Source organism: Solea senegalensis, linkage group LG3 (assembly GCF_019176455.1).
Source record: "Solea senegalensis isolate Sse05_10M linkage group LG3, IFAPA_SoseM_1, whole genome shotgun sequence".
NCBI lineage: Eukaryota > Metazoa > Chordata > Actinopteri > Pleuronectiformes > Soleidae > Solea > Solea senegalensis.
In genome coordinates, this window is record NC_058023.1 from 17,585,836 (window position 1) to 17,613,769 (window position 27,934).

Here is a 27,934-nt window from a genome sequence, read left to right on the forward strand (position 1 = left end):
ATTAGCAGCAGTATCCCCCTACCGCCTCTGCCTTCATGGTCACACTGAGTGAACGTTGATCTCAGACGCTGCCGCCGCCGCCGCCGCTGCTGCTGCTGCTGCTGGGTGGAGGCTTTACCGACATTTCGCCTATTGACTGTCGGTCTTGACACATTTTCTTCGGGAAACATTTTCATTCGGCCGCAAACCTCTGTCCAGTGTCGCTGTGTGGTGTCCTAGCAGTGCGAGGTAAGCAAGAATAAAAGTCAAAATTACAATTTTACATTTGTTGTGCATTGCTGTTTGGAATGACACAGGCAGCGGTGCCGGTATGGAGTTCTGAAACGTTGCCCTTCAATCTTTGCGACATCAACAGTAGTCATGGTTACTGTACATTTATCCGCTTCCACATAATCGGTGCCAGGTCAGCCTGTCAGTCTGCCGTACGTGCGGGTCTCAAACATGGGGAGAGTAGCGCTTCGGCCAAACTCCCTTTAAAATGCGGAGTATTTCAGCTCTCCTCACTCGTCAGCAAGTCTCTGCTGCTCATAGAATGATTTGAATGGCTACTACGATTATACATAAGTATTGTGTTCATTCGGCAGACATATAATCGCTGTATTCATTTTGTTTATGCATCGACGCGATGCACTTATAAACGTGTAAACGCAGCGTGTTTTCTCTCTGATTTAAAACAACAACATAATAATTACATTATCGAAGATTATTAGTTTCACTGTGCAACACAGTGTTTTCTATTATTGGTGACTGAGAATTTTATAAATGGAGAAGAGGTAACCGATCTATGACGCTGTTCAGTGACGATACTCAATGGTGCTGTGTTGTTGGTGTCTTCTTTCGTTACACCCCACTGTCATGGGCGTTTCAAGGGACATTGGGGCCCCAGGCAAAAAGGAGCTGGGAGGAGTAAATGAGGATAAACAAACTAAACGTTTTAATGATGGTTGCTGACAGCAACATTTATTATTCCCAAAAATAAAATAAAAATACATGCATTTCCATACTGTTCCCATAAGAAATGATGAACACTTAATAGTACAGAACATCCGACCACAAGATGGCAGCAGAAGCAGACTTTTGGTTGGCGAAAATTCTAGGAATTGATGAGTTACATGGTTTCTAGAATACATCTCTGCTCTGTTCCCTTAACACTAGAGCTACCGGAAATCATGTATACCTACTAGAAAGACTGACTGCTATGGTCATACTTAATTTGCATATAATTTCAAAGTATAAAATATTTTTCATTTATAACTCAATAGAAATAAGTTTTTTCTTTAACCTTAAAACTGTTTATTTCATTAATTCATTAACATATGCATATCAAAGCATCTAAATATATATATAGTTTAGCAAGATGCAAGATGCGAGCTACAAATTCAATGGTCACATGACCACATGATGATATGGGAAACTCTAAAAGAGATAAAGAAAACAATAAATAAATAAAAAATTATTTTATAGTTAGGTTTGCTTGTTAACACATCTCATAGGTATCTGAATATTTAATAGGCCACATCTACAAGGAAAGCCGTTTTCAAAAATGTCCCCATAAATATCCCCCTAAAGACGACTCAAAACCCTGTACATATGCCAGCACTGTAACATTATACCAAAAAACAAAGATGTTGTAAACGATAGATATAATAACAGATACGGAGACACAATTAACCGAGCCAGAGGAAAGAAAGGCAAATGGTGTTTGTTTGATTACATTTACATTTCCTGCCCTTTCCTGGCGACCTTTAAATTTTCTAAAATAGTGACGAGCGACAAATCTACCGACTTGCTGTCATAAACCTAAACACTTCACGAGAATGCACAATTCTGCCACACGAGTGAGATCCATCTGACTGTATTTACTGCGGGCGGAGACACACACACAAAGTCACATACACACAGAGACACGCACATAAATGGAGTCAAAGACGTATTCATATTTTTTTTTGCATATTCACCTAAATCCATTTCCGTGTTGACGGCCTCTTAATCATTGTTTTAATTGTTTGTCATTTTTTCCATCTGACATTTTGGCCGTTGGCATTTTTGGCACATACTGGTTAACGTAAACCCTGGTCCGGTTACATTTAGCTAAAGTGTGTTACATACAAATGACATCCTAGCTCGTAGCACATAGCACATTTCTGTGTCACCCTCCAGAGCATGTTATGCTAGCAGGAACCCATGGTGAGTCAGTTAAGTTATGCAATGAGTGAGTTAATAGTAACCATTTGTCAGTTAAAAAGATATGTTCATGAATTATGTCTGAGATGGCTCAATCAACTGTTTTTCAACTGTCCAAATGCAACTGTATTGAGAATATAGATAAATATGTATTTAATTAATTAATTTATATATATATATATATATATATATATTGAATTTATTGTAAATAAAATGAATTGTCAAACTGAATATATGACCACCCATCATCTACATAATATCATTTTTTTGCAACATTGTGGTTAAATTGTAGCAGCTACAGCGAATCATCTTATGCCTCCCTTTACGTCCGCTGTAATTTTTATGTTTTTCATGTATTTAGATTCAGGCTAGACACGAAAACCACTGTGATAGGTGTCAGTTTTATGTCATATTGTTGGCACAATGTCAGTATCATGATCAACAGATCTTCTCTGTCTATTTTTGCTGGGAACTGTGCACATCACACTTTCATTTGATGCCTGAGTTAAAAATTAAAATCTCACACGTGCAGTGTGAACACTGTCATTTGTTAAGATGGGTGCCAATGTGAACCAGGCCGAAATGGTGATGGTGCTTTGTTGAATACATGGTTAACAAAGATGGAGATAATATTATTATTGTGCCATGCCTGAGTTTACTGGTAAGCTAATGACCACGCATTAACATTTTTAAGTTAATATAGATATTGTCGACTGTCTTATCTGTGCCGAATATCCCGCTTCTTCATGTTATCATTTAATATTGGCTACATGCACTTTGTGTGGAGAGGCGGACCAGACATGGTCTCGTGGGGGAGAGAAAGCTGCACAGTGTAACAGTGGCTGTAAAGTGTTTATGTTGTTCACTTTAATCATATTTTACTTTTCGATAAGCCTGTAACGATGTGCATATCGAAACCAAAATCGCCACACTCTAACCCAGAAACCTGTGTCATGGTTGGAAAAGGCCTATGAGCTGTCAGTGCTACCAAACGTTTTTTAAATGACTATTTAGTTAATATTTAAAGCTTAAATAAGTTTAAGATACATTTTCTCATCAAGTTGCCCATTTATTAAGTGTTTTAATAAATAGTCCAGATTTTGTTACTGTTTTTAATTATAATTGTATTCATATTTTTGCAGTGATCAATGTGTGTGATAATCTTGTCTAATTATTGTCTAAGTTAGTCCCCCTGCTTCTTCTAGAGTTCTACTTTATATGCTGTAATATGTGTAAGTCTTTAACAGCCTTGGATGGGACAAAGACTGCAAAGACGCTAGAGCTAAAGCTTCTATATACATATTGTTGGTGCTAATTAGTGACTTTTCAAAACTCATTAATGAGGGTATTATTAGGCTGAATATCTTGTAGTGTCAACAAAAAGAGCTTAAAAGTGACATGGACAACAAAAGCAATACAATACAGGTCAGTATTTGCAGAAAGTTTCACAGATGGGGACACTGCAGCAATGTATTTGTGCTGTATGAATGTGTGAGTGCAAAACTGTAGTGTAAAGCAGCTTTGGCTGGTCTTCAAGGCATAAGTAAAGTTATCAGATGTGTGACTGTGTTTTGTAATATAAAATACTGATACTCTGCTGCTTCAGCTCAAGGTTGCTTGAATTTAATACTTTTGCGAAAGTCAATTTAAAGTTAAAAAATGTTGTAAAATTGTAAAATTCAGCAACATTATTTGCTCTGGTGTGGGGGTGTGTTCACTGGAGGAGCTGAACACAACCTTTCACACACACAAATGAGTAATGACCAAATGCCATGAAAATCGCTGTTTGTCAGTGGTGTACAGAATATAAATGGAAACGCACCTATAAATTTCCTGTTCAACCAACATGTTGGGAAACAACTTCGCCCGGCTTTGGCAGTGCCGCAGAATAACTCTTTGCATTGGTTGCGCTGGTGCACCAGGAGAAAACTTAGGTGCACCCACTTTTTCAAAGCGCTGCCTTTAGTGACACAATTTTAAGGGCCTTTGAGTCATTTACCATATACATTCATACTTATGTGGTTGTAAACAAGAATAAGGTGAAATATTTGGTTGAATTACAAGCACAAACATAATGTGTACACACAAACACACACATGCACATAAATGGTGACATTGCTTAGGTGGTAAGATCAACAGTGAAAATCCTGTGGTTTTGAAGTGGTTGTATGGTGTAAAATGGCAGCATACAAACACAATAAACTAAATTAATGGCGAGGCAGCGTCAATTAATTACTAACTAACGCTATTGAAATAAAATAAACAGTGTTATTTTTCTCAGTAACAGGGTAATCTCGCTAATCTAATGACATTACTGCTTCTGATAATCGCTTTTAGTGCAGTTTCATTCCACTCAGTGCTGGTCACTGCAGCATCAATGGCAGGTTCTTTCTCATGAAAACAATCGTTTCTGCTCTCTCGCTCTGACGTCTCTCTCTGTTTCTTTACTCTTCCACAATGTTGGAGACTGTGCTAAAAGTCTCTCACTTTCTACACCAATGTTGCTTTCATGCTGTCAGCTCAAAGTTTTTCCCATCTTTATATTGCATCACTAAAGCTTTGTTGTTTTATGTCATTTGTTTTTTTTTCCACAAACTCTGCATGCCTTTAAGCATTAAGCTTTTGGAGTAGCTTTATTAAATTTGTATTGTTGTATTTTATGGCGTTACCGTCACCTCTTCTAACATCTACCTTGCAGATATTGCAAGTACCTGGACAAAGTAAAATACTTCCATAACCGCTCGGTACAGGACGTTCAGGACAATTAAACGTGTAGGAGGGACACGTCCTTTGTGATTTTCAGTTATCTTATGTCAAATATATGAAGACCTACATTTAAAGTGAATCAGAGTAATATAAACTGTATGGGTTTAAATCAAATGTTAAATAAGAATTGCCTTTTCATTAAAAGAGTTCTTGTTTTCTTCATTGTCTATTTGTATATTGAATATCTGACATAGAAGTGAGTGGTGAAGTGATTAGTAAGCATATGAGAGATGCATAATGATGTGTTATCAGCCAAAATGACAAACCAAAAAATATTGGTGTGCTTGTGCGCACGCTGCACCACCTCCATATTTAAGAATGTAAAAATACATCCCTTGTAAGTTGCTACTCAAAAAATCAAAAGCATCTGGGCATGTGGGTTGGAGTGGTGCTGTTTTTGCAGCAGCACCAGCTATTGCATTTCCTGGAGAGACAGTCTGAGTTGTTAGTATAAGCAAGGCATTTACATAAAGAGTGCCAAAATCATGCACAACACCAAATGCATATCTGGAGTCAGTGTAGATAGTTACAGTTTTGTTGCTTGCCACAGGGCTTGACTGGGACCAAAAAATGACCCTGGCATTTTGGGCCATGCTGGCCCACTATGATGATTTAATAAACAACACACACACACACACTATGTGACCACCTCCAAACCAGTAAGGACGAGGTTGTGTACAAAACTCTATAGGCTACTATTATTATATTATTTTATTATTATGTTTTAAGTCTGATTTCTGGTGGCCGACAGGGGCACACACTGCAATGACCCAAAACACATGCAGGAAGAGAAGCAAGCTGTGCATTCACAAACGCTGCACATTCAAAAGCACAGACAAAAACAAAAACAAATTCAACGTGAGAAACGCGCATCAAAAGAAATTCGATGCTATTAGCAACTCTGAGATGTAATATAAGCATACTTTTCTACGCCTAGAGCAAACTACTGCTAAATTGGAACACTGATAATAAAAACTGCTTTGTTACAGGAGGATAACCTCTTAATAAAGGTATTTTAATAAAGTATGGTGAGCGTTCCCACAGACCCGAGCACTTCTGTTATTGAATATGCTGGTGTTTTCGCTTCTGCTTGTGTTTTGGGATTTGTGTGTTTTTAACGCCAGCCTCAAATTGTGGTTGGAGATTGAACATCCACAGATGACCTGTGACTTCGTTTATGTGTGTGTGTGTCGGTGACTTTGTGTGTGCGCTTCGCTTCGCTGCTCTGTGCTCATAACGCTTGTGTGTGTGTGTCCGCCCGCAGTAAATACAGTTAGATGGATCTCACTCGTACGGCAGAATTCTGCATTTTCGTAGTATTTATGTTTATGACAGAAAGTCTCTACTTTTGTCACTAGTCACTGTTTTTAAAAATATATATATTTTATCTTGTTGAGTGCTTCCTGTGTCATCATGTGGTCATGTGACCGATGAATGCGCAGGGAGATGCCCAGGAGGGACGGGAGGGCTGATAGATTTCATTGAACCAGCCTAATGTCCTTCAAGAAAATCAACCAATGGGCTGTGTTTCATGTCTCAAATACTGTCGTGGTCGATAAAAATGTATTTATAATATAATTTTTGGATTAAATTATGACAGCCCCGGCCCAAAGCCAGCCACCAGCCAGAGCCTATGACTACTGAGAGGACAGACAGAGAGATAGATAGAAATTCAAGTATATCTTTATTTCATAGAGGAACTAAACCCCTGGGGCCACATGGTGGTGTAGTGGTTAGCACTCTCGCCTTGCAGCGAGAAGACCCGAGTTCGAGCCACGGTTGGAACAAGGGCCTTTCTGCATGGAGTTTGCATGTTCTCCCCGTGTGTGCGTGGCTTCTCTCCGGGTTCTCCGGCTTCCTCCCACAGTCCAAAAACATGCAATGTGGGGATAGGTAAATTGGACACTCTAAATTGACCATAGGAGCGAGTGTGAGAGCGAATGGTTGTTTGTCTCTATCTGTGTGGCCCTGCGATGGACTGGCGAACTGTCCAGGGTGTACCCCGCCTATCGCCCGATGTAGCTGAGATTGGCACGGCACCCCCCGTGACCCTCTGGTTGAGGATAAAGCGGTAGATGATGACTGACTGACTGACTAAACCCCTGTTCTGAAGCTGACTCCGCCCAATGCCTGATTTTGAAAATCTACAAAAAGTGGGCAGGGAGTTATCGGTGAGTGTGTGTGTGTGGGGGTTGAGTGAGCCCTGCAGGGGGCGTGACGATCGCGTGACAGCAAGCGCAAATCACAGCAGCAGCAACTTACTGTGGTATTTCCAGTAGCAGCTGCATTTAGCATGAGACACACGCATTTCAATAAGTTTACACACTCACACGCCACACATGACATTTCCTACGCTGATAAGTGATAAAAGTCACCGCAAATAAATTAATAATCTATAAATCGATGATTGGAATGCAGATTGCTCTGCATAGTTCATTCATACAGCTGTCTTGAATTAGCGACCTATCAGCCAATCAGAAAATAGTATTCACTGTTGCTGGGCAGAATGGACGCGCTCCACTCTGGTCCGCACAGCTCAGCCAAGTTACACTTCACTGCTGCCGTTGCCCGCTTCGACACAGCTGCACAGCTGGAGTTGTGAGCCGAGGTTTTTTGGGGGGTTTACTCGCACGGAAATACACTTTAAATGTTGTAAACACAAAAACAGAGCAGTATTTCTACCGAGCGAATAATCAGGAGCACACAATGTAATGGGAGGTGTTTAGCCAGAGAAGGCAGTACATACACCCATTTTGAACACAACATATGTAATTCAAATACTTTACACAAAACTACCAAGAGTTGGACCTGGATCACTAGATAAACTTATATTTTAAGTTTTTTATAGTTTTAACCTGAAAAAAGTGGTTTAGGGGTTAATTACTCATATAACATTTACATAATCAATTGTCAGTTTCTTTTAGTGCAGTCAAATGAAAACAGCTCTGAAAGGGATATCAAAATGATATTAATTTCAGCAGTGGCGGATTGGAGTTACCGGACGCCCGTGCCAATCAAATCAATCCATCTAGTTACATAATGACGCCGCTCGCCGACCTGTTGGCGTCACACAACAATCAATTAGCTCCACTTTATTCACTCCAGTAGTCAAGAGAAATGGAGGGACAGAAGAAAAGGAAAGGTGGAGCAGAGAAAGAGAGAGGGACACAAAACGGAAAGCCTTGCCACAGACACAGCGAAATGTTGCAAAATAAGTGACATGTTCACCAGGAGGGAAGGTCAATCAAAAACGCTATAGCTTTCATTCTGTTTATCGTTCAATCACCGTCACCACGGCAGACTGTGTCTCACGGAGGGTTAATTCCATCACCTCTTAAGCAACAATAGTGGAAGTCACATGCGCTGCCCAAGCCCCCTCCACACACACACATACAGGCACACGGCCTGACAATCAATCTAGAATACCTAGAGATGAATGAAAAATATGATTTTGTTGCATGTTTGAGCCACTACAGGATAGTTTATACATGCTGAAATAATAAATCATAATTAAATACAGCTAGCTTTTTTGTTTACTCTTAATCTATTAGGCTGCAGTATAATATAATATAATATAATATAATATTATAATTCTGCACCATAAATGATAGTTTGACCATCATTATAATATATATACAAGCTCTATATAGTACGACTATAAACTTTATAGGCTGTGTTCACAGACACCTGTCTTTCTGGGTTGTGTGTGCAATCATTAATAATATAAAATAAATCAATGAATATATATATGTATACACAGAAAAGTGTGTGTGTCTGTGGTGACCATTGAGCCAAATTACACACATTTCTTTTCAACTATCAAATAGGGTTAGAATACACAACTAGAGGTATGGTGGTCTGCATGAGAAAGGTGGCCTGGAATGTCATCAAATTCCCAGCCTGAATTATTGTCCCAGTCCGCCACTGAATTTCAGCCATACATTTTCTACCACTTTATCCTCCACAGGAGTGTCGTGGTTGGTGCTGTGCCAATTTCAACTGACATAGGGCGATAGGCAGTGGTTGTGTTAGACAATATATTACATGACATGACATGTCATTTAGCAGACGCTTTTATCCAAAGTGACTTACAATAAGTGCATTTAAACATTTGGGTACAAATAAGAGTTAGAAAGTAAGTGCAGAGCCTGAGACACCTAGTTCTTGAAGGGAGGAAGTAAGGATCTGGTGGTTAACTGTGTTAAACGCTGCAGAAAGGTCCAAGAGGATGAGCACAGAGGAGAGAGAGGCAGCCCTGGCAGTGTGGAGTTGCTCAGTGACAGCAAGAAGTGCAGTTTCGGTCGAGTGACCTGCTTTAAAACCAGACTGAAGAGGATCAAGAAGGTTGTTCCGGTGAAGGTAGGAGGAGAGTTGATTAAAGATAGCACGCTCCAGAGTTTTGGAGAGAAAAGGAAGAAGAGAGACATGTCTGTAGTTATTTACTTCAGGCAGGACAAGGGTTGGTCACTCTGGCCTCTTTAAGAAAGTCCAGAAAGCAACCAGATGATAGAGATGTGTTAATGTGGTGGGTGAGGAAAGGAAGAAGATCAGAAGCAATTGACTGAAGAAGGTGAGAGGGGATAGGGTCAAGGGGGCAGGAGGTGGGGCGGGCAGAGGTTATGAGGAAAGAACTTGATCCTGAGATAGAGGGGTGAAAGAGGATAGAGAAGGAGCTGAATTTGTGGTTGGTAGAGTGGTGAGATCAGGAGGTGGGGTTGAGAAAGAAGAGCGAATGTCATCTACTTTTTTTGTGAAGTAGTTGACAAAGTGAATTGGTAGAAGGGAGGAGGGGGAGTGGGAGAGGCCAAGGTGGTTGCCAGCTTTGTGAGTTGGTGGAGAAGGAGCAAGTGAGAGAGAAAGAGACGAAAGTAGAAGAAGTAGATCGGATGACTTCTCTGACTGGATGTTGAAGTCACCAAGAAGAACAAGTGGTGGGCCATTTTCTGGGATGTTTGAGAGGAGGACATCTAGTTCTTCCAAGAAGTGTCCCAATGGGCCTGGTGGACGGTAGATCACAACAATGATTAGTTTTACTGGGTGAGTTACAGTTACAGCATGAAATTCAAACGACTGTGAAGAGAAGTGCGGCAGTGAGTTGATGAGCAGACCTGTCCTGCCACCTCTTCCAGTGGATCTGGGTGTGTGGGAGAAGGAGTGGGCGGAGGAGAGAGCTGCAGGGGTGGCTGTTTTGGAGGGTGTTATCCAAGTCTCAGTGAGAGCAAGGAAGTCCAGGCATTGCTGAGTAGCAAAGCCAGAGATGAACTCAGTCTTGCGGGTAGCTGACTGGCAGTTCCACAGGTCCCCTGCAACAAGGTGTTGGATGTGTGTGGAGCAGGTGGGATAGATAGATTACGGTGATGCTGTGAGTGAATGTGAGGTTTGTAATATCTATGAGAAGAAAAATGAACAGGAATGGAAAAAGTGCACATATGTGAAAGGTAGAAAATACTTGCAGACAGGTACTTAGCCTCATTAGCCTCCTTGTTTCTTTAAAATAATTGCCCACCACTGATTTAGTGTGAGCAACTTACCTAATCCACATGTTGAGGGAAAACCCGGCGAAAACCCAGATGCACTTGGGTAGAACATGCAAACATCATACAGAAAGGCCTGTGTTCCAACCGCGTGGCCCTTTATTTATACAGTACATCCCAAATACATAATTATGATATTCATATTTCTCTTGTCTAGTGTATCCAAACTTTTGACTGGTAGTGGAAATACAAACCATTTACCATTACTGACCCTTGGGATTCCACTGAATGCATATGCGCGTCTCCGTTGCGGCATCCACTTTAGTCAATGTGTCAGTTTCTACTGACTAACTTTCCGTCGTGTACAGGCTGCGTCGTTGCTCCGGCAGTCTGTCACTTATGCAGAATTTTAAAAATACTTAATTTCAGCAGAATTTTGCACGAGTGGGACCAGAAGTCAAACACCGATACCACATTAAAGCATCTAGTTTATTTTCAGAGTAAAAGGCCCCTTGTTAACACCATATGACTACATCAACAACACTTGCAAATCCAGTGCTCCCTTCTCGAAACATCTGTTTCTTTGTGTTTACAGTACATATGCAGTTTTTGAATTACTGCGAGAAATCCCTGTCTTGTGGCTCCAGCTTTCCTGCTGTGCTGCACAGTGGACAGGCACTGTGAACACAGCAGTACAGACACAGAAGGGTTATTTTGGTACCCTTCTCAACACTTGACAATGGACACAAAAATAACTGTGACATACCAAACTGAACTTTACTTGGTGGAAACGGAGCTAAAGACATGCACATTTTTAATTATTTTCAAATGATACCAATACCTGAGGATTTTGTACTAATAAAAGATATATATGTATAACTATGTGTATATATATCTATATCCTGAAATGAAATAGTGTTTTTATTTGTGTATGTGTACAAATGAAAATTTGCTAATGAAAGTTTGTCGCATTTGTCCAGTTACTGTCAAGCTTTTCTCACAGTGGGAAAAAAGAATAATGATGTGTTGTCCCATAGAGAACAGTGGAAGCTGAGCTTCGTAAGACGATTTTTCATCCCTGATAAACAGCTGATTCTGAACGAACTAGGGACATCGGTTCTAGCGCATGTTTAGTGTTGTAATGTAAATACAACGCAGTACATATTTGATGACATTTTAGAGGAAGCTGAGCTTCCATTGTTGTGGCTAAAATGGTACCCAAATGGCACCCAATCCTATAGATGAGCTGCAACATTCAAACTGATAACCTGTTTTGATAATGTTACTGAGTGGTGTATATTCTCTACACTAATTTGGACTTTTCTGTTTCCATTCTGTTTTATCCCATGACTTGCACCTCTAGTGAAACTAATCCTCTTCTGAACTTCATACACAAATTCCTTCCTCATTCTAATTTGAGCAGTGACAGGCTCTCTCCCCTCTCAGTCATGCCTCCACCACTCAGGGTCTTACTCTGTCCTAAATCTAACCCACCTTCACCCCCTCTGCTTTGTAATAATGTGATTCTCTTCCTTTCATTTGAATCACCGTCAATTCCTAGAGTATGGTACTGAAATGCTAGTCTTATAAGGGACTACTTATTCACCAATGCTTTTGAGTTGCAAATGAGTTTGTGTTACCATGAGGGGTGCCCCTTTCCCCTGACTACAGCCATGTGCTCTACCCACATAAGTATGAAAAATAATCCATCACAGATTTTCTGTATTCTCTGGCCTCATTGTCGGTAATAGTACCAATCCAAATGTGAACAGTACCCTTCAGTAAAGTAAGTAAGTAAATTTAATTTATAAAGCACATTTACACACAGCATAAGCTGACCAAAGTGCTGTACAGTGAAAGACTAAAAAAAGACACAAAATAATACAAAGTAATAAAAAGCATTTGACCAATAGTCATCATTAAATAAGATAAAACATGAATAGTTAAATAAGTAACATTCAAGACAGGGCACACAACACAGACAATATAGAGAAAAGCAATACAGGATTAGGGAACAAGAAAGGCCAGGGAGTACAGGTGGCTTTTTAGCCTGGATTTGAAGGCAGAAATGGAGGGGGCGGATCTAATATCCAGGGGGAGCTGGTTCCACAGACGTGGAGCAGCAACAGCAAAAGCTCTGTCACCCCGCTGTTTGAGCCGTGAGCGCGGCACACGTAGGAGCCCTTTGTTGGTGGATCGAAGGGACCTTTGGGTAGAGTGAAGCTGGACAAGGTTGGTGATGTATGCTGGAGCCAGCCCATTACGTGCCTTAAAAACAAATAGTAAAACTTTAAACTGGACCCTAAAATGAACGGGGAGCCAGTGTAAGGAGACTAGAATGGGCATGATGTGCTCACGCCTCCTGGTGCCAGTTAGAAGGTGCGCAGCTGAATATTGGACCAACTGCAGGCGTCTGAGTGAGGATTGGGGGGGGCCAAGGTAAAGGGAGTTGCAGTAATCTAGCAGTGCTGTAATAAAGGCGTGGATAACTTTCTCAAGGTCATTATGAGATAGGAAGGATTTTAGGCTAAAAGTAAACACATTACGGGGTTTTTCACATCTCTCAAGCTTCATGCATCCTTAAAAATGTCAGTATTTCAGTTCTTGTATAACGCCATTCAGTCAAAATTCCAGGGATTGATTTTAAGTCCGTATCGCGCAATATTCTCATTGTCTTCTTATTTCGGTAATATGTAGCTGGCTAACACCAGACACCCCGGGACCAATGCTGTTTAAGGGGACAATTTGGGGCAGTGTAATTTGTTCTTTATTATATTAACATATTATCTTTTTGCAGAATTTATGTATAATAACCTGAAATGAGCTTCCCAATTCCCCATATTCCTCAGGTAAATATGATGTGGTGCCTTTTATGTGTCCTCAAATGCCCAATAATGAAAGCTTATTGTATCTTTTTCAGTGAGTATTATCAGTTGCCCTACTTACAGCTTATGCCTCCGAGTCTTCAACACAGCACTTCACAAATGAAACTGTGCTATAGCATGAAAAATTTGCTTGTGTCGCCCTGTTGTTAATGAGTGAATCTCTCACTCTCTCTCTTTGATGACACAAATGTATCTGTGATACACAAATAGGGCTTACTTGGAGAAACGTGGTGTGTTTGCTTTTCACCAGTTAAAAGGGTTTCCGTCAAGAGGAGAGAGTTTGTCATAGAGGATTTTTTTAACTTATGTTTGAGTGCTTTTGGATGCAAGTAGTGATCCACAAAAACCATGGCTGTAGCTGCCTGAGCTTTGTGCTAGGTCGCATTTGTGGCTTCATATTGCCATGCGCTTTAACATCTCCTTCTACTTATGATAGTGCGTTGGTTTCTTCACACTCCGGTCACATTATATACAGTAGAATAGTATTTCTGGTTTACCTCCAAGTCCCACCAGAGGAAGCTTGCTGTGGCACATGTACTCCAGTTTGCGAACATGGATCTATAGCACATGGTCTGAAGTGCATGGTGCAAGTCCATTAATTTTGGCCTCCCTGTGTTCCGGTACTTATTTGAGCAGATCCGGGAACCTCTCATAAAAAAAATAATAATAATTTAAAAAAGAAACATATATAGAACTTGGAGGACCGTATGTTATCTCAAAGAGGCCGAATGCCAGATAAAACTGGATATAACAAGTTTATTGAGGAGTTGAATGTGCTTTACACACAGTACTGGCCCGAGGACGCAGGTGCACTGTATGGAGAGACTGAGGTTGAGTCACTGTGTCAGCATTTCAACATTGCCAACCCATGCGGGTATTACTGCACGCAGATTTCTGTAGGAAAGTACAGCGACTCAGATGGAAAAGACACCCCCGATGAGCTGATGGAGTTACTTGTTGCATTCCCATTGCAAGTGCTGAATGTGAACACGGATTTTCTCAAATGAACTTGATTTCCTCCTAAATGTGAATATATGTTTTCCCTTAGCCCAGGATTCCACTGAATGTGCATGTGTCTCAGTTGCATCGGAAGTGATTTGCAACCAATTTAGTCAATGTGTCAGCTTCCACTGACTACATTTGCATCATGTACTGGCTGCATTGTTGCTTCTGCAGTCCGTCACTTATGCAGAGAATAGGCCAGAGTTCTGTTTTTGCCGGACAACGGACCACAGTGTTTCAATTCAGCAGAATTTAGCACGAGCGAGACCGGAAGTCAAACAACATTAAAGCTTCTGGTTTATTTTTAGATAAAACCATGGTATTTCACTTAACTAAATCTATCAACACTCTTGCAAATCCATTGCTCCCTTCTCATTCTCCAGTCGGTTGGTGAAACATCTGTTTCTTTGTGTTTACAGGACATACTGTATATAGTTTTAGAAACAGAAATCCCTGTCTCACAGTTCCAGTTATCCAGCCGTGCCGCACAGTGGAAAGAGCTGTGAACGCATCCGGTGGGTGTTGATGGATCAAGCACGAGCATCTGCGCAGGAACAGTGCAACGCAGATGCAATGCTGATGCAACGCAATACACATTCAGTGGAATCTCTGGGTTAACCTTACAACATTATTTTTTGGTTTTGTCAAGAGATAGTTTTAGTAAATGTTTAAATCCATCAATATAATTGTGTTTTAATTGCATTCAGTTTGAGACAATGATCCCGGTTCTCCATATCAAAATTCTTCAAAACTTCATACTTAAATTTTGTATCTTTTACTTGAATACCTTGTTTTTTGACTTGGATCATTACAAAGGTCAGTAGGTATAGGTACGACAAATAAAATAAGATGCCCTTTTAAAATAAGCCATCAACATTATTTTATTTTTAGTTTATGACAGCTCTATTAAACATATCATGTTTGCCATAATATGTTTCCACTACAGCCAAAACATGAAGCATACTCCACATGTTTTAATCTGTGCAAGGTTCCTGTCATTTTGTGTTACATGTATAGTATACAATGTTTGGAGACAGTTGTCTCCCACCTGTCATTTTAAAGGTTGCTGTGTATGTTTTGTAATATATGGTTGTCATAGTGACAGGATTAGCTTGAATGTACTGTAATGGATAGGGGGCAGCGCTCTCTCACTCTCTCTCTGTTTGTGAGTGTGTGTGTGTGTGTGTGTGTGGCACAAGTGAATGTGTGTGTTTTCTATTTCTAAATAGCTCCCTTCCAATTGTACATAAATAATGTTGGCTATGTCACCTTCTTTTGTCCCTCATGCATGCACTTCATTCTCACACACAATCACTATGAAAATGATAATAAAAAACAAAAAAAAAGAACAGTTGATTGATTCTCTTGCCTGTTGTGAGTTCTACAGAGATCTTGTGCATGAAATAATGGTGGTCATGCATTAGAATTACAGTAAACATGGACCTAAAACACTTATTCACAGACCTAAAATGTTGGATTTGCTATACTAATATTGGATATTCATTAGAGATCATACCATGTACAAACCATATAAACTTTATATATAAGTATATAATTATCAGCATTACCTATCACAAACAACAACATGAGTTATTTAATTTATATTAGTTAAGAGGACTGTGACACAGTGGTGGGTTATGCAGTTGGAGAGACAAATTAGGAGTAGAGGTAGTGAAAGTAGATGAGTTTAAATACCTGAGGTCAACCATTCAAAGCAATGGACAGTAGGACAGTGTTTGGGGTGATATGTGACAGAAGGATAGCAGAAAAGTGAAATCTAAGGTCTACAATTTGGAAGTGAGGCCAGCCATGATATATGGCTTGGAGACAGTGGTATTGTCTATCACTCCCCTCTCCATCTCTCTCGCTGATTGTCTGTAGGTCTGAGGGGGAAGCCAAGCAGATCCTGCCCTTCCTCACCGGAGTGAGAACCATAACCATCTCTAGCCACAGAGATCATGACTTCCTCGACCATGCAGACATCTGCTCTACTCTACCTCTCCTCAGTCTTCCTCCTGTCTCTACTTATACCTGCCTGCTCTACCCAAAGTGAAGCAGACGTCATTGTTCAAACACATACTGGTCGAATCCGTGGAATCCACATGCCAGTGCCAGACCGAAGCATTGTCACAGCCTTCCTGGGCATCCCTTTTGCTGAGCCACCTGTAGGGAAGCGCCGTTTCCGTCAAGCTGAGCCTAAGCGTCCATGGACAGGGGTGTATGAGGCAAATTCCTACCCCAATGCCTGCTATCAGTTTGTGGACACAACATTCCCTGGCTTTCACGGCAGTGAGATGTGGAACCCCAACAGGGATATGAGTGAAGACTGTCTTTATCTAAATATCTGGGTGCCCTCTTCACCTAGACCACACAACCTCACAGTCATGGTGTGGATCTATGGAGGAGGTACGTGGTAAAAAATATTTAAAATGTGTTTTCCAGGATTAACCTGTTCAGAGCTATTTTTTCATCACACGTACAATGGAAGTGTGTTAGCCAAAGACAACATCACTGACAGCAACTTTAAGGCTCAGGTTCAAACAGCATTGCCTTCACATTAGACGCAAAGTAAAAGTCAACAAATGCATTCTTGTCTATGACTATGGACATCTGGAAAAATCAACAATACAAATTTATAAAGGACGAAAAAACATTGCAGTATTATTAATATTTGTTAAATTTATAACATGTCAATACTAATGTCCCTCTATTTATCTAATCCTAAAATTGTCATCTGTACAGTGATACTGCCATTTAGTGTAATAGATGACACTGGTGTCACAGAAGTTGCTTAACACAGATTGACAAAAACATAACATTGAATCACAAGATTACTACTAAAGATTCCCACCCCTAGCAACAAATGTGATGACAATTTTTCACACGATAAAATCTTTTAAAAATGTGCTGCTGAATATCAAAAACACTTTTCATGACCAGGTTTTTGGGAAATTAAAGTAGATTTTGTTAAAATGTTTTATTAACTATGTTGTCTATATGTTGGAGTATAGATAGATCTTAATACACTGGATTGTTTCAGTAAAACCACAAAGGGTCTTTCTGTTGCACATTATGATACAATTAATTACCATTCTGTGATATGTAACATTTCTAGGATTCTACAGTGGCTCTTCTTCACTGGATGTATATGATGGCCGTTACCTAGCTCACAGTGAGACAGTCATTGTGGTATCTATGAACTACCGTATCGGAGCCTTTGGATTCCTGGCTTTGCCTGGTTCAACTGAGGCTCCTGGCAATGTGGGTTTGCTGGACCAAAGGATGGCACTGCAGTGGGTACAAGACAATATCCATTTTTTTGGTGGAAACCCAAAACAGGTTTGTGTCCAGTCTTGTACATGATATCCATGATTTATATATGGCAAAAACCTTCAGAAGTTAGCTGTAGGCAAGTGTCTTGCTTTAGTTTGAGTTGAAGGCGTTTCTTCACCTTCAGACCTATGGCCAGCACAATGATGCCACCTATGGATTAGTTTAGTTTCCTGCATAAAAGTAGAACTCAATTGTTGCGTTTCCATTAGCACAGCTTGACCGTTTCCACTAGCGATGTACCTGGTACTTTTCTTAGTACCTGCTCTGGCAAGGTTCCAAGTGAGCCAAACGTCCAATACAAGAATCAAGCCACACAATGCCGAACTGCAGATCAGTTAAAAAGACGTAATAATCCTAAAACAATGTGGGTTAATCTCCAACAAATACCAGGAACATGTCTGAAACCTCAATATTTAACAGAGGAGTCTGGTGTGGACTGAGTCTGTGCTCTGGTCATGGAGGAAGTACTGAACAAATAGTTTTAATTAACTGGTTCTAATGATTAACTTACACTGAAAACAACTGCTTTAAAAGTCACTTGTCATTAATTTAAACGTGTGCTTGTAAAAAAAAGTAACGGCAGTTTCATGCAGACGTACGATGATGACTCAACCCACATTGAGTAGGTACTATTTTTGTAGTGGAAAATCAAACTAAACCGTGCCGTGCAGAGGCGAGGCTAGGCGAAGCGAGTCGAGCTGGGAAAAGGGGCTAAAGAAACTCTTATACTTGTTCCCATAACGAAAGGTTTACATGTCAGGTTTAGATCCTTCTTTTGGTAACAGCTCAGCTAGCAAGTAAAAACATTTCATGTTGCTAATTCATTTCAATATTTAATAGAAAAGTTATTTGAAAAATAATTCTTATCCTGTTTTCTCTATTTGCATTATTTTTACCTGTTGAACAGGTGACTATCTTTGGGGAAAGTGCAGGTGGCGCTTCTGTAGGATTCCATCTCTTGTCTCCAGACAGCCGGTCTACCTTCACCCGTGCCATCCTTCAGAGTGGTGTGCCTAACTCTCCCTGGGCATCAGTCAGCCCGACAGAGGCCCGCAGACGAGCAACGCTTTTGGCAAAACTGGTTGGCTGTAATGGAGGCAATGACACTGAGTTGGTGGACTGTCTGCGGAGTAAAACCCCACAGGACCTGATAGATCAGGAGTGGCAGGTACTGTTAATTGATTCAGACTAATTTTAATAGACTATAATAGGCGATAGTTCTCAGCTAGGTCGTTGTGATCTTGCATGCTGTGGAGCTGAACTGAGTCATCACAGTTTCTGCCCGTCTTCACTGAGAATTACACACAGAGGCTGTTTCTCAATACCCAAGTATGACTGGAGTACATACTAGTTAAGTACAGGAGTGCATGAGTATGATCGTTGCAATTGGAACAGCAGCTACTTCCTTGAATGGCAGGTGGCGCCAAGCACTTCAGCCTCATTACCGCCACAGAGTGTTGATAAATGAACATGTAAAATACTTTAAATAAATGCATATATATTTATTGTTATTATTTTCACATTTTAAATGTTTGTTTAATTAATTAATGAATGCATTCATTCATTCATTTAGGTAATGTATTTATTTATTTTTATTAAAATATACAGTACTATGTGGAAAATAGATATAGTAGTGTATATATGTATGTATGTATATATATATATATACATATACACACATATATGTGGTGAATTGCGACTTCATCTATTGCACTTCTGTGCACAGTATATATTAAACACACACAAATGCATACTGTATAAGGAATATGTAGTGTTTGTATGCAGCAGTCCTGTTATTTCATGTGCTTTCTTATGCTGAATATTACATTGATATTTATTCTCCCATTTTCGGTTGTGGCATTTGGTCTGTTGTGTGTTAGCTGAACATTTCATAGACTATCCATTCTGTCGTACATCATGATGTTTTATCTCCCTCTAAACAGGTTTTACCATGGTCCGCCCTCTTCCGGTTTTCTTTTGTGCCTCTTGTGGATGGCGATATTCTGCCTGATTCTCCAGAGGCTATGCTCAACTCAGGCAACTTTAAAGACACTCAAATCCTTCTCGGGGTCAACCAGGATGAAGGCACCTACTTCCTGCTATATGGAGCACCAGGCTTCAGCAAGGACAATGACAGTCTCATATCTAGAGAGGACTTCCTGGAAGGTAAATCTCACTCACTAAGCTACAAAGAATGGACACGGACAAAAAGAGAAAGTGCATTTCAGACTATTCAGTTATACAGTAAATAGTAAATAGTTTAATGGGGATCATTATACATATTTTAAATGTGTGTAATAATTTGTAAATTTCTTAAATGATTGTATTAAGTCTCTATAATCATTGTGTTAATGTGGGTAACCAGAGAGAAACTTTTTCACGACCACTTTCAAATTCTTTCAGAATCATTTCAGCCATTCTGCATTGCCATATCACAGCCACAGATTTGCAACAAATAATGTTTTTTTTCTGCCAGGTGTCAAGCTCAGCGTGCCACATGCTAATGATATTGGCCTGGAGGCAGTGGTGTTGCAGTATACTGACTGGATGGATGAGAATAACGGGGTTAAGAACCGTGATGCGATGGATGACATCGTGGGAGACCACAACGTCATTTGCCCACTAGCCCACTTTGCTCGCTCCTATGCCCAGTACAATGCACATAAGGCTAACTTAGGTGGAGCTGGGCCTGGGTTGGTGAACAGTGGAGGAAATTCACAGGGTAAGAGAGCTGATATCTAACTGATATCTCTTGTGTTTTTAATCCAAACAATGTCATAGTTATGGTAATTTTGGTGAAAGCAATGAAAGGTTTACCTGACAAACAGTTCTGTTTTTCTAGTGTGAAGTGAGCATGACAAAGTCACTTGAGTTTTAGTTAGCACTTCAAACTGTAAAATGTAGTGCTAAGATTTGAATTGTGGTTAGGTTAAGTTTAGGGTAGGTATTACATTTGATGTTTATGTGTTTCTGTGTGTAATCTTAACACAGTTTTGTCATATAGGGATAGGCTGATTCAACACCTACTAACACCAGTTCAGTTGTGTATGCTTTTCGTCATACCAGCCTACATCTATAGTTTTCAGAGATACATTCCTTTTGTTTTTTTATGTTTGATGGTTTTAACTTATTGGTGTGTCTTTTCTCTTCTAATTGCTTCTTTCTTTTAATGGAAAGTTTCTTTTGAGTTCATGAAAAGGACTATATATGGGACTATATATATGTATGTATAATATATATGTATATGTGTATATATATATATATATATATATATATATATATATATACTGTATGTACTTATATACATATATATGTATATTTTTATGTACAGTGGAGGAAGTATTTGATCCCTCACTGTTTTTGTAAGTTCACCCACTGACAAACAAATTAACAGTCTATACTTTTAATTGTAGGGTTTTTTTTAACAGGGAGGGACCGAATATCAAAAAGAAAATCCAGAAAATCGCATAAAAAAAAGATTTAAATTATTTTGCAATTCATTGAGTGAAATAAGTATTTGACCCTCTATCAAAACCTTACTATAGAGGTCAGACGTTTCTTGTTGTTGATCACCAGGTTTGCAAAGTTTGAGTTTTGGACCACTCCTCTTTGCAGATCCTCTCCAAATGCTTGGCAACTCGAAGCTTCAGCTCCCTCCACAGATTATCTATATAACTTAGGTCCGGATACCGGCTAGGCCTCTCCATGACCTTAATGTGCTTCATCTTAAGCCACCTCTTCGTTGTGCCGTGGCTGTATGTTTTGCTGGAAGACCCATTCACGACCCATTTTAAGTTTCTTGGCTGAGAGAAGGAGTTTGTCACCCAGGATTTCACGATACAAGGCCCCATCTATCTTTCCCTCGAAGCGGTGACGTTGACATGTCCCCTAGCAGAGAAACACCCCCAAAACATAATGCTTCCACCTCCATGCTTGACAGTGGGGATGATGTTTCTGGGTCATAGTCTGAATTCCTCTTCCGCCAAACACATTGAGTCGAATTGATTCCAAAGAGCTCGATTTTGGTCTCACTTGACCACATCACCTTCTACCAATCATTCTCCAAATCATTCAGGTGTTCATTAGCAAACTTCAGACGGGCCTGTACATGTGCCTTCATGAGCAGTTGCACCTTACGGGCGCTGCTGGATTTTAATCCATAACGGCGTAGTGTGTTACCAATTGTTTTCTTGGTGACTGTGGTCCCAGCTGCCTTGAGATCATTAACAAGCTCCTCCCGTGTAGTTCTGGCCTGATCTCTCACCTTTCTCATGATCATTGATGCCCCATGAGGTGAAATCTTGTGTGGAGCCCCAGACCAATGGAGACGGAAAAAAGAATAGGATTAAAATTCGGACAAAGTGGGTGAAGGGGTTACTGTCTTTTAGTTAGTGTGTATATATACTGTATATACAAACATATATGTACAGTGATGATAGTTTCAACTTCATAAAATACAATACAAATACAAAGGTGCTGTAATATTTAAATGTCTGTTTGCTGCAGGGAATGGATCCACTCCATATCTAAGCATTACTGAGACCAAAAAATAAACACTCCTTTCTTTACCATCTCCCCAAGGAGGGGTCTTCCTTTATCTGTTTGACCACCGAGCATCTAACCTGGCATGGCCAGAGTGGATGGGTGTGATCCACGGCTATGAGATTGAGTTTGTCTTTGGCCTGCCACTGGAGAAGAGACTAAACTACACCCTAGAGGAGGAGAAACTGAGTCGGCGCATGATGAGATACTGGGCCAACTTTGCACGAACTGGGTGAGACCTTTTCTTTCCTTTTTTTCTGATTTGTGATAGCAGCAAACCAAGTCAGATAGCATAGTTTTGTTGTTTAAACCTAGGTTAAACGATGTGTGGGGAACTAAAAAGCATTTTTCAATCAGTTTGAATAATTGTATTATTTCTTCTTGTTCAGACTGTGTCTCTTTTACCTCCCTCTTGTCCTTATTGTGTCAGAAATCCCAATGTGAACCATGAGGGGCTCGTAGACAGCAGGAAGCGTTGGCCTCTGTTCACTGTCAGCGAGCAAAAACATGTTGTACTCAATGCTGAACCACTGAAGATCCATAAAGGTTTGAGGAACCAGATGTGTGCCTTCTGGAACCGCTTTCTGCCACGCCTCCTAAATATAACTGGTAAAAACCCACTGGTCGAACTTAACATGTGATGTTTATACATGTCCTTTTTTTTGACCAAATTCCATTAGTTTTTCTTGTATTCATATTTTTCATTGTAGCTTTTCTAAACTTTGCGCTATTTTATTTTGTGATTTAAGTCTAAAATACATACCTTCAGACAAATATTTTATTCCCGAATTTGTAAGTAACAGTAATTGCTTTGAAGCATATCATCTTCAACACAACATACTTTAGATAGTGAGTTTGTTGGAGGCTACTCTCATGTTCAGGCCACTCCCCCTAAATGTTTGCAAGAGTTCACTTTAAACGGCCGTAGCTTCTTTAGCTTTTCTAGAGGAATGTCTCACTCGGCACACACAGCCACAAAGTCCTGGACAAATTCTGGTTTTGATTTAGCCGACGTGTTTGTAGCTGAAATTATGCTTCGTGGAGGCTCCTGTTTGCATGCTGTTGTTCTTTGTTCTTCTTATGAGATTTAGAATCTAAGTGATCATCACTTACAGGTCCAGTTGACCAGTGTGTGCTGGCAGAATTCACAGAACATATCACCTTTGAGTTTTATAACATTGGAACCCTTGGAATATTGTCTCTGCAAAACGTTCCAACATCTCAGAAAAAAAACACAATTTCACATAGGGCTGCCCTAAGGATTTGTGCTCAACCATTGATCATCATTTGAGACCATTTATCAACTATTCGTCTGAATATTGAAGCTTTTAGTGTAAGATTTTGAGTTCTAGGGGCCTCATTTATAAAACTGTATGCCTGAAAAGTTGGCGTACATACAAAATACAGAAAGTCCTCATGCACAGAAATATTCAGCTTTGGTTCATGCAATGGTTCTGCTCCACAACAAAGCACATTTAAGTGCCACTCCTCTACGCCTTGGTGGTTGTGGAATTAATAGCAAATAGCCACTGCTTATGCTGGTAGTCACTGTCACCTGCAAGTGAATGGTTTGAAGGGTGAGACATTGTAAGCTGTTTTTTTTTTGTCAAATGGGATTTGTACGTACAGTAATCACTGTTATGTATCCAATGTAGCACAGAGATCCAAAAGGACACCCCATGTTAGTCAGAACCGACTCACAATCCATTCTCTCCCTCTGAAGCTTCCATTTGTCTCTCAACTAACTTAAAAACAAAATGATTGTAATTCTGTGTTCAACAGCTGATTCAATTTTTATTGCGATTATGTCTGTTTTCAGGAATCATAGGGCCCTAGCTCTTCACTAGTCATTTGTCCTTCAAAATAAAGCACAGTCACACAACCACAAAACATACTTGATAATAAGAGCTAAACTAGAACATTACTGGGGAAATGTTGAAATGTGTCGTCGTCTTGTGACATGTTTTACCTTGGGGTACCAGAGTAATGGTACAGTATGGGTGGAGCTAGACCCACGACAGTCAGCTACTTGCATGACAGAAAAGTGTCACTCCCTTGCGACCGGTGTTTCTCCAACACCAGCAGTGTATTATAAAACAAAAAGGAATTGCTCTGTCGTTTGTTGTATTGTTGTCTGTTGCACCGGGACGACATCACACTATGTTTCTCACTGACACAGCATCAGGATGGTTCAACATGATAGAAAGTAACCTTAGTTCAAATAAACACTTTTACAACAAAGGTTGTGAACACACCAGGTAGTTCAGTGCCACTCCTGCCACATTAGGTGTGCTGTGTACCTGATAAGGCAGGCAATGAGTGTGTGTCAACACAGTCGACTCAAAAGAACCTTCCATTCATTTTTTTTCTTTTTTTTTTACTGTTTTTCCAGATTTCTGTAGCCATGCTAGATATGCTAAATAACTAAGAAAACTCATAACACACCATTCATGATTTGGAGTTATAGGTTGTTTGGGTTTCTTAAAACTGTGGAAATAGTTGCCATATTTCTGCTTTCCCTAAATGCTTTGCAGCAAAGATGTAACTGCTAACATGTCTTTTTACTGTGACTCCTTTTCTTTCATAAGACAACATTGATGAAGCGGAGCGTCAGTGGAAAGTGGAATTCCATCGCTGGTCCTCCTATATGATGCACTGGAAGAGCCAGTTTGACCACTACAGCAAACAGGAGCGTTGCACTGACTTCTGAGGGATGAGAGAATAACTGTGAGGGGGGAGTTCAAACAAATTATGTTCAGTTTTCTCCATAGCCCCTTATTACATGTTAATTCCTTTATTTTATTTTGAATATTCTGTGTTTTACTCACAAATACAGGCATTACAGAATGTTATTTATATTATTTATACTATTTATGTTTGTATATTTCTCTGAATTTGTGTGTCTTAGAAAGTAATGGGCTATGGAGGAAATGTTTTATCTGCATGAAGGAATATTAACTGTATCAAAGGGTTTTCATTACCTCGGCTGTGTGTGTGTGTGTGTGTGTGTGGGTGTCTGTTTGTCAGGTTGAACTTATCTTAACTTCTCAACAGGCCTGTGACACTGCTCTACTGCTGTTTTACAATCATGTGCTGTAAACGCAGTTTTCTCTTTTGAAGATTCCTTTTTTTTCTTTCTAGAATTTTTAACATCATTTTTGTCTCATGCATCTGTTACGGTACCTTTAATCTTATTATTATATGACCACCATTTCCATATTCAAGTCAGTGTGTTTAAAAGTATGTAAAAGTTTAGAGAATACAGGGTTAACTAAGCTAGGTCTTCAGAAAATCTGAAAATTGTGTAAAATGTCAATCACTATCCATTAGTATTAATAATTTATAATCTGATGCTACCATAAGTACAATTTTGCAGTTTGGTGATTAATACCACTCACATTGTATATTCTTCTATAATGATCCTTTTCTTACTGAATTGGGAAGCATATTATTTCACAGATGAGTTTCTTCAATGCTGGGCTGTTGCCAACGATGATGTTATGTTGGATTGTGAAACCAGGGCAGAGATGATATTGTTAAATGAAATTTAAAAAAGAACCACAGTGTGACTTCAATTAAATAAATATCTTCTTTAGGCCTTAATATATAACTATTACTAATTTGAAGTCAACAAATCAACAACTCACTAAAGAACCCAGTTCAAAACAAACTCATTTAGGTGAGTAACTGAATAAATAATAATAACATTATTTTTGTTATTAATATCACTATCTAACTCTACTTTTAAGTCAAATCATGTTTGGGAGCAACACTGAATAGCTGTATGTCTGTGTCATGTACTCTGTCTGTTCATTCTGGTCCCACAGCTACACATGTTGTTATCTGTCTTTTTTTGCTACCATCTTGCAGTAATTCATTCTCACATATTGTGAAGAGGAATTAACCTTCCTTTTTCTTCACTTCCTCCATCTTTTACCACTAACTACCACTACTGTCCTCTTTTCCTTCACCTTTTTAATCCTCATCTCCACTTTATCTTCATCTCTAACCCACTCTCTTGTCTTCTCTACAGTCTTCCATTCATCCATTTGTCTTCTCATTTTTTTCTTTTTCTTTTTACCTCATATCTTATTCCTTACCCCCTCTCCCATGTTTTTCTCTTTACACTTGACCAAACCTCTCCTCCTCCTTGTGTCTCATTTCCTTGCTCATCCGTCTTTCAGCTGCATCAATTTCCCCCTTCCTCCCACCTCCTCCTGTGCCATGTCCTTACCCCCCTCTCCCATCTCGGTCTGTACTCTGGCTTTCTCGTTAGTCTAATGGAGGCAAAGTAATTCACTCAGCAGCAGGATAATGTGACAGTGCACTGGCTCAGCCTCTGGCCTGCCAACCAGTGCACAATGGATGGATGAAAAATAGAATGGAAAGTGCAGAGTAACAAGCAAGGAGAAGCAAGGAGACAGAAAATGAAAGGGGGGACAGGGGAAGTGGATGAGGCAGAGAGATGGGTGGTGACATGAAGGAACGACAAAAGGATAGAAATCCGGCATTATATAACATTTTGACCTTGGAAGCTTTCTGGTAACAAAAACGAACATGCACATGTGTAGATACAACCCCAAACAAAAAATGTGGTGAAGAAAACACTGACCTTGTCAATCAAAAAAAATCCATTTATTGGGGGTCCAATGTGGCCAAACTGACTGCAAATTATGACAAAACATCCACTTCCTAAGATAAAATATTTACAACAGATACACACTGTGTTGATACATGCTATTGTCATATTTACGCAAAATCTGTTCTCCCCTGTTGTGTTTCAAGAATGAGATACTTAACTTATTATCTAGTGAGACATTGAGGCACATGTTGCAGGCACTGTAAAGCTATGCGTTGAAGTTGAAGAACAATAGACTGTCAGGACTGTAGTAGCTCTCTATCCATACATTAACAATGGAATGTGTATCATTTGTCTTGTCTGTGTCCATCACCTTTAATATCACTGTATGTGTTTGTGTGTGTGCATGTGCTGTCAAACTCTTATTTTTATTTGAACTCTGGAAGGGATATTGATCAATGGCTAATGGCTAACCCAGCAAAGTGTCTCTTTTGGCATGTAACTCCCATTTATGGACTGGAGTATTGTAGTCTAGCTTTAAAAATAACTAAATATGAATTAAGGCTTGTACCTGATATATAAATAAGTGAAGAGTGCATGTGTGACAGGCTGTATGAGCTGCAGCTCCTCTTATCCAATGGGAGACCCTGCTTCAATGTCCCATACCTTTCCTTACCTCATCAAATCCTTGTGCATGTCCCAGAGCTGACTGTCCCTTGTATATCCAGCCAAACGTGGACTGTTATTTCCTGTGAAAATTTGTACTTTTTAATGAAACTGTTATAAGTTATATATCTTTAATGTTAGGTACGTTCAGTGTTAGCAATAACGTAAATGCATCGTTAAAGGAATATATTTGATATTTAAATGCAGAGAAAATACAACATGATAAAACAACTACAGTGGGTAGAGGCTGTCTTTTTTAAAAGCAATATTATTGACATCATAAATCAAACATGCGTGCCATAAATCTTTGTTTTCTGTCCTCTGCCTCATTGTTGTTTCTTTCAGTTATTAGTACTGTAAGTGATGAAGTATGGCTCTGTATCATGAATGCTGATCTGGTTAAGGCAACAGAAATAAAGACAATTTGCTGCTTAGTAGTTTTCTGTGTAATTGTACTAAGAAAAGAAGGATGGTAAATAAAATGTGCTAATTATTACACTATG

At 39.6% G+C, this 27,934-nt stretch overlaps 1 protein-coding gene across 1 annotated transcript; it reads left to right on the forward strand.

Moving 5' to 3' along the window:
• Positions 1–27,934, forward strand: ache (acetylcholinesterase). Its single transcript, XM_044021429.1, has 9 exons — positions 1–228; positions 16,193–16,717; positions 17,427–17,650; positions 18,552–18,812; positions 19,588–19,810; positions 20,121–20,366; positions 22,226–22,418; positions 22,617–22,795; positions 24,775–27,934. Exons 2-9 carry the CDS (start codon positions 16,270–16,272, stop codon positions 24,894–24,896), a joined length of 1,896 nt encoding a protein of 631 aa, XP_043877364.1. The 5' UTR covers positions 1–228; positions 16,193–16,269; the 3' UTR covers positions 24,897–27,934.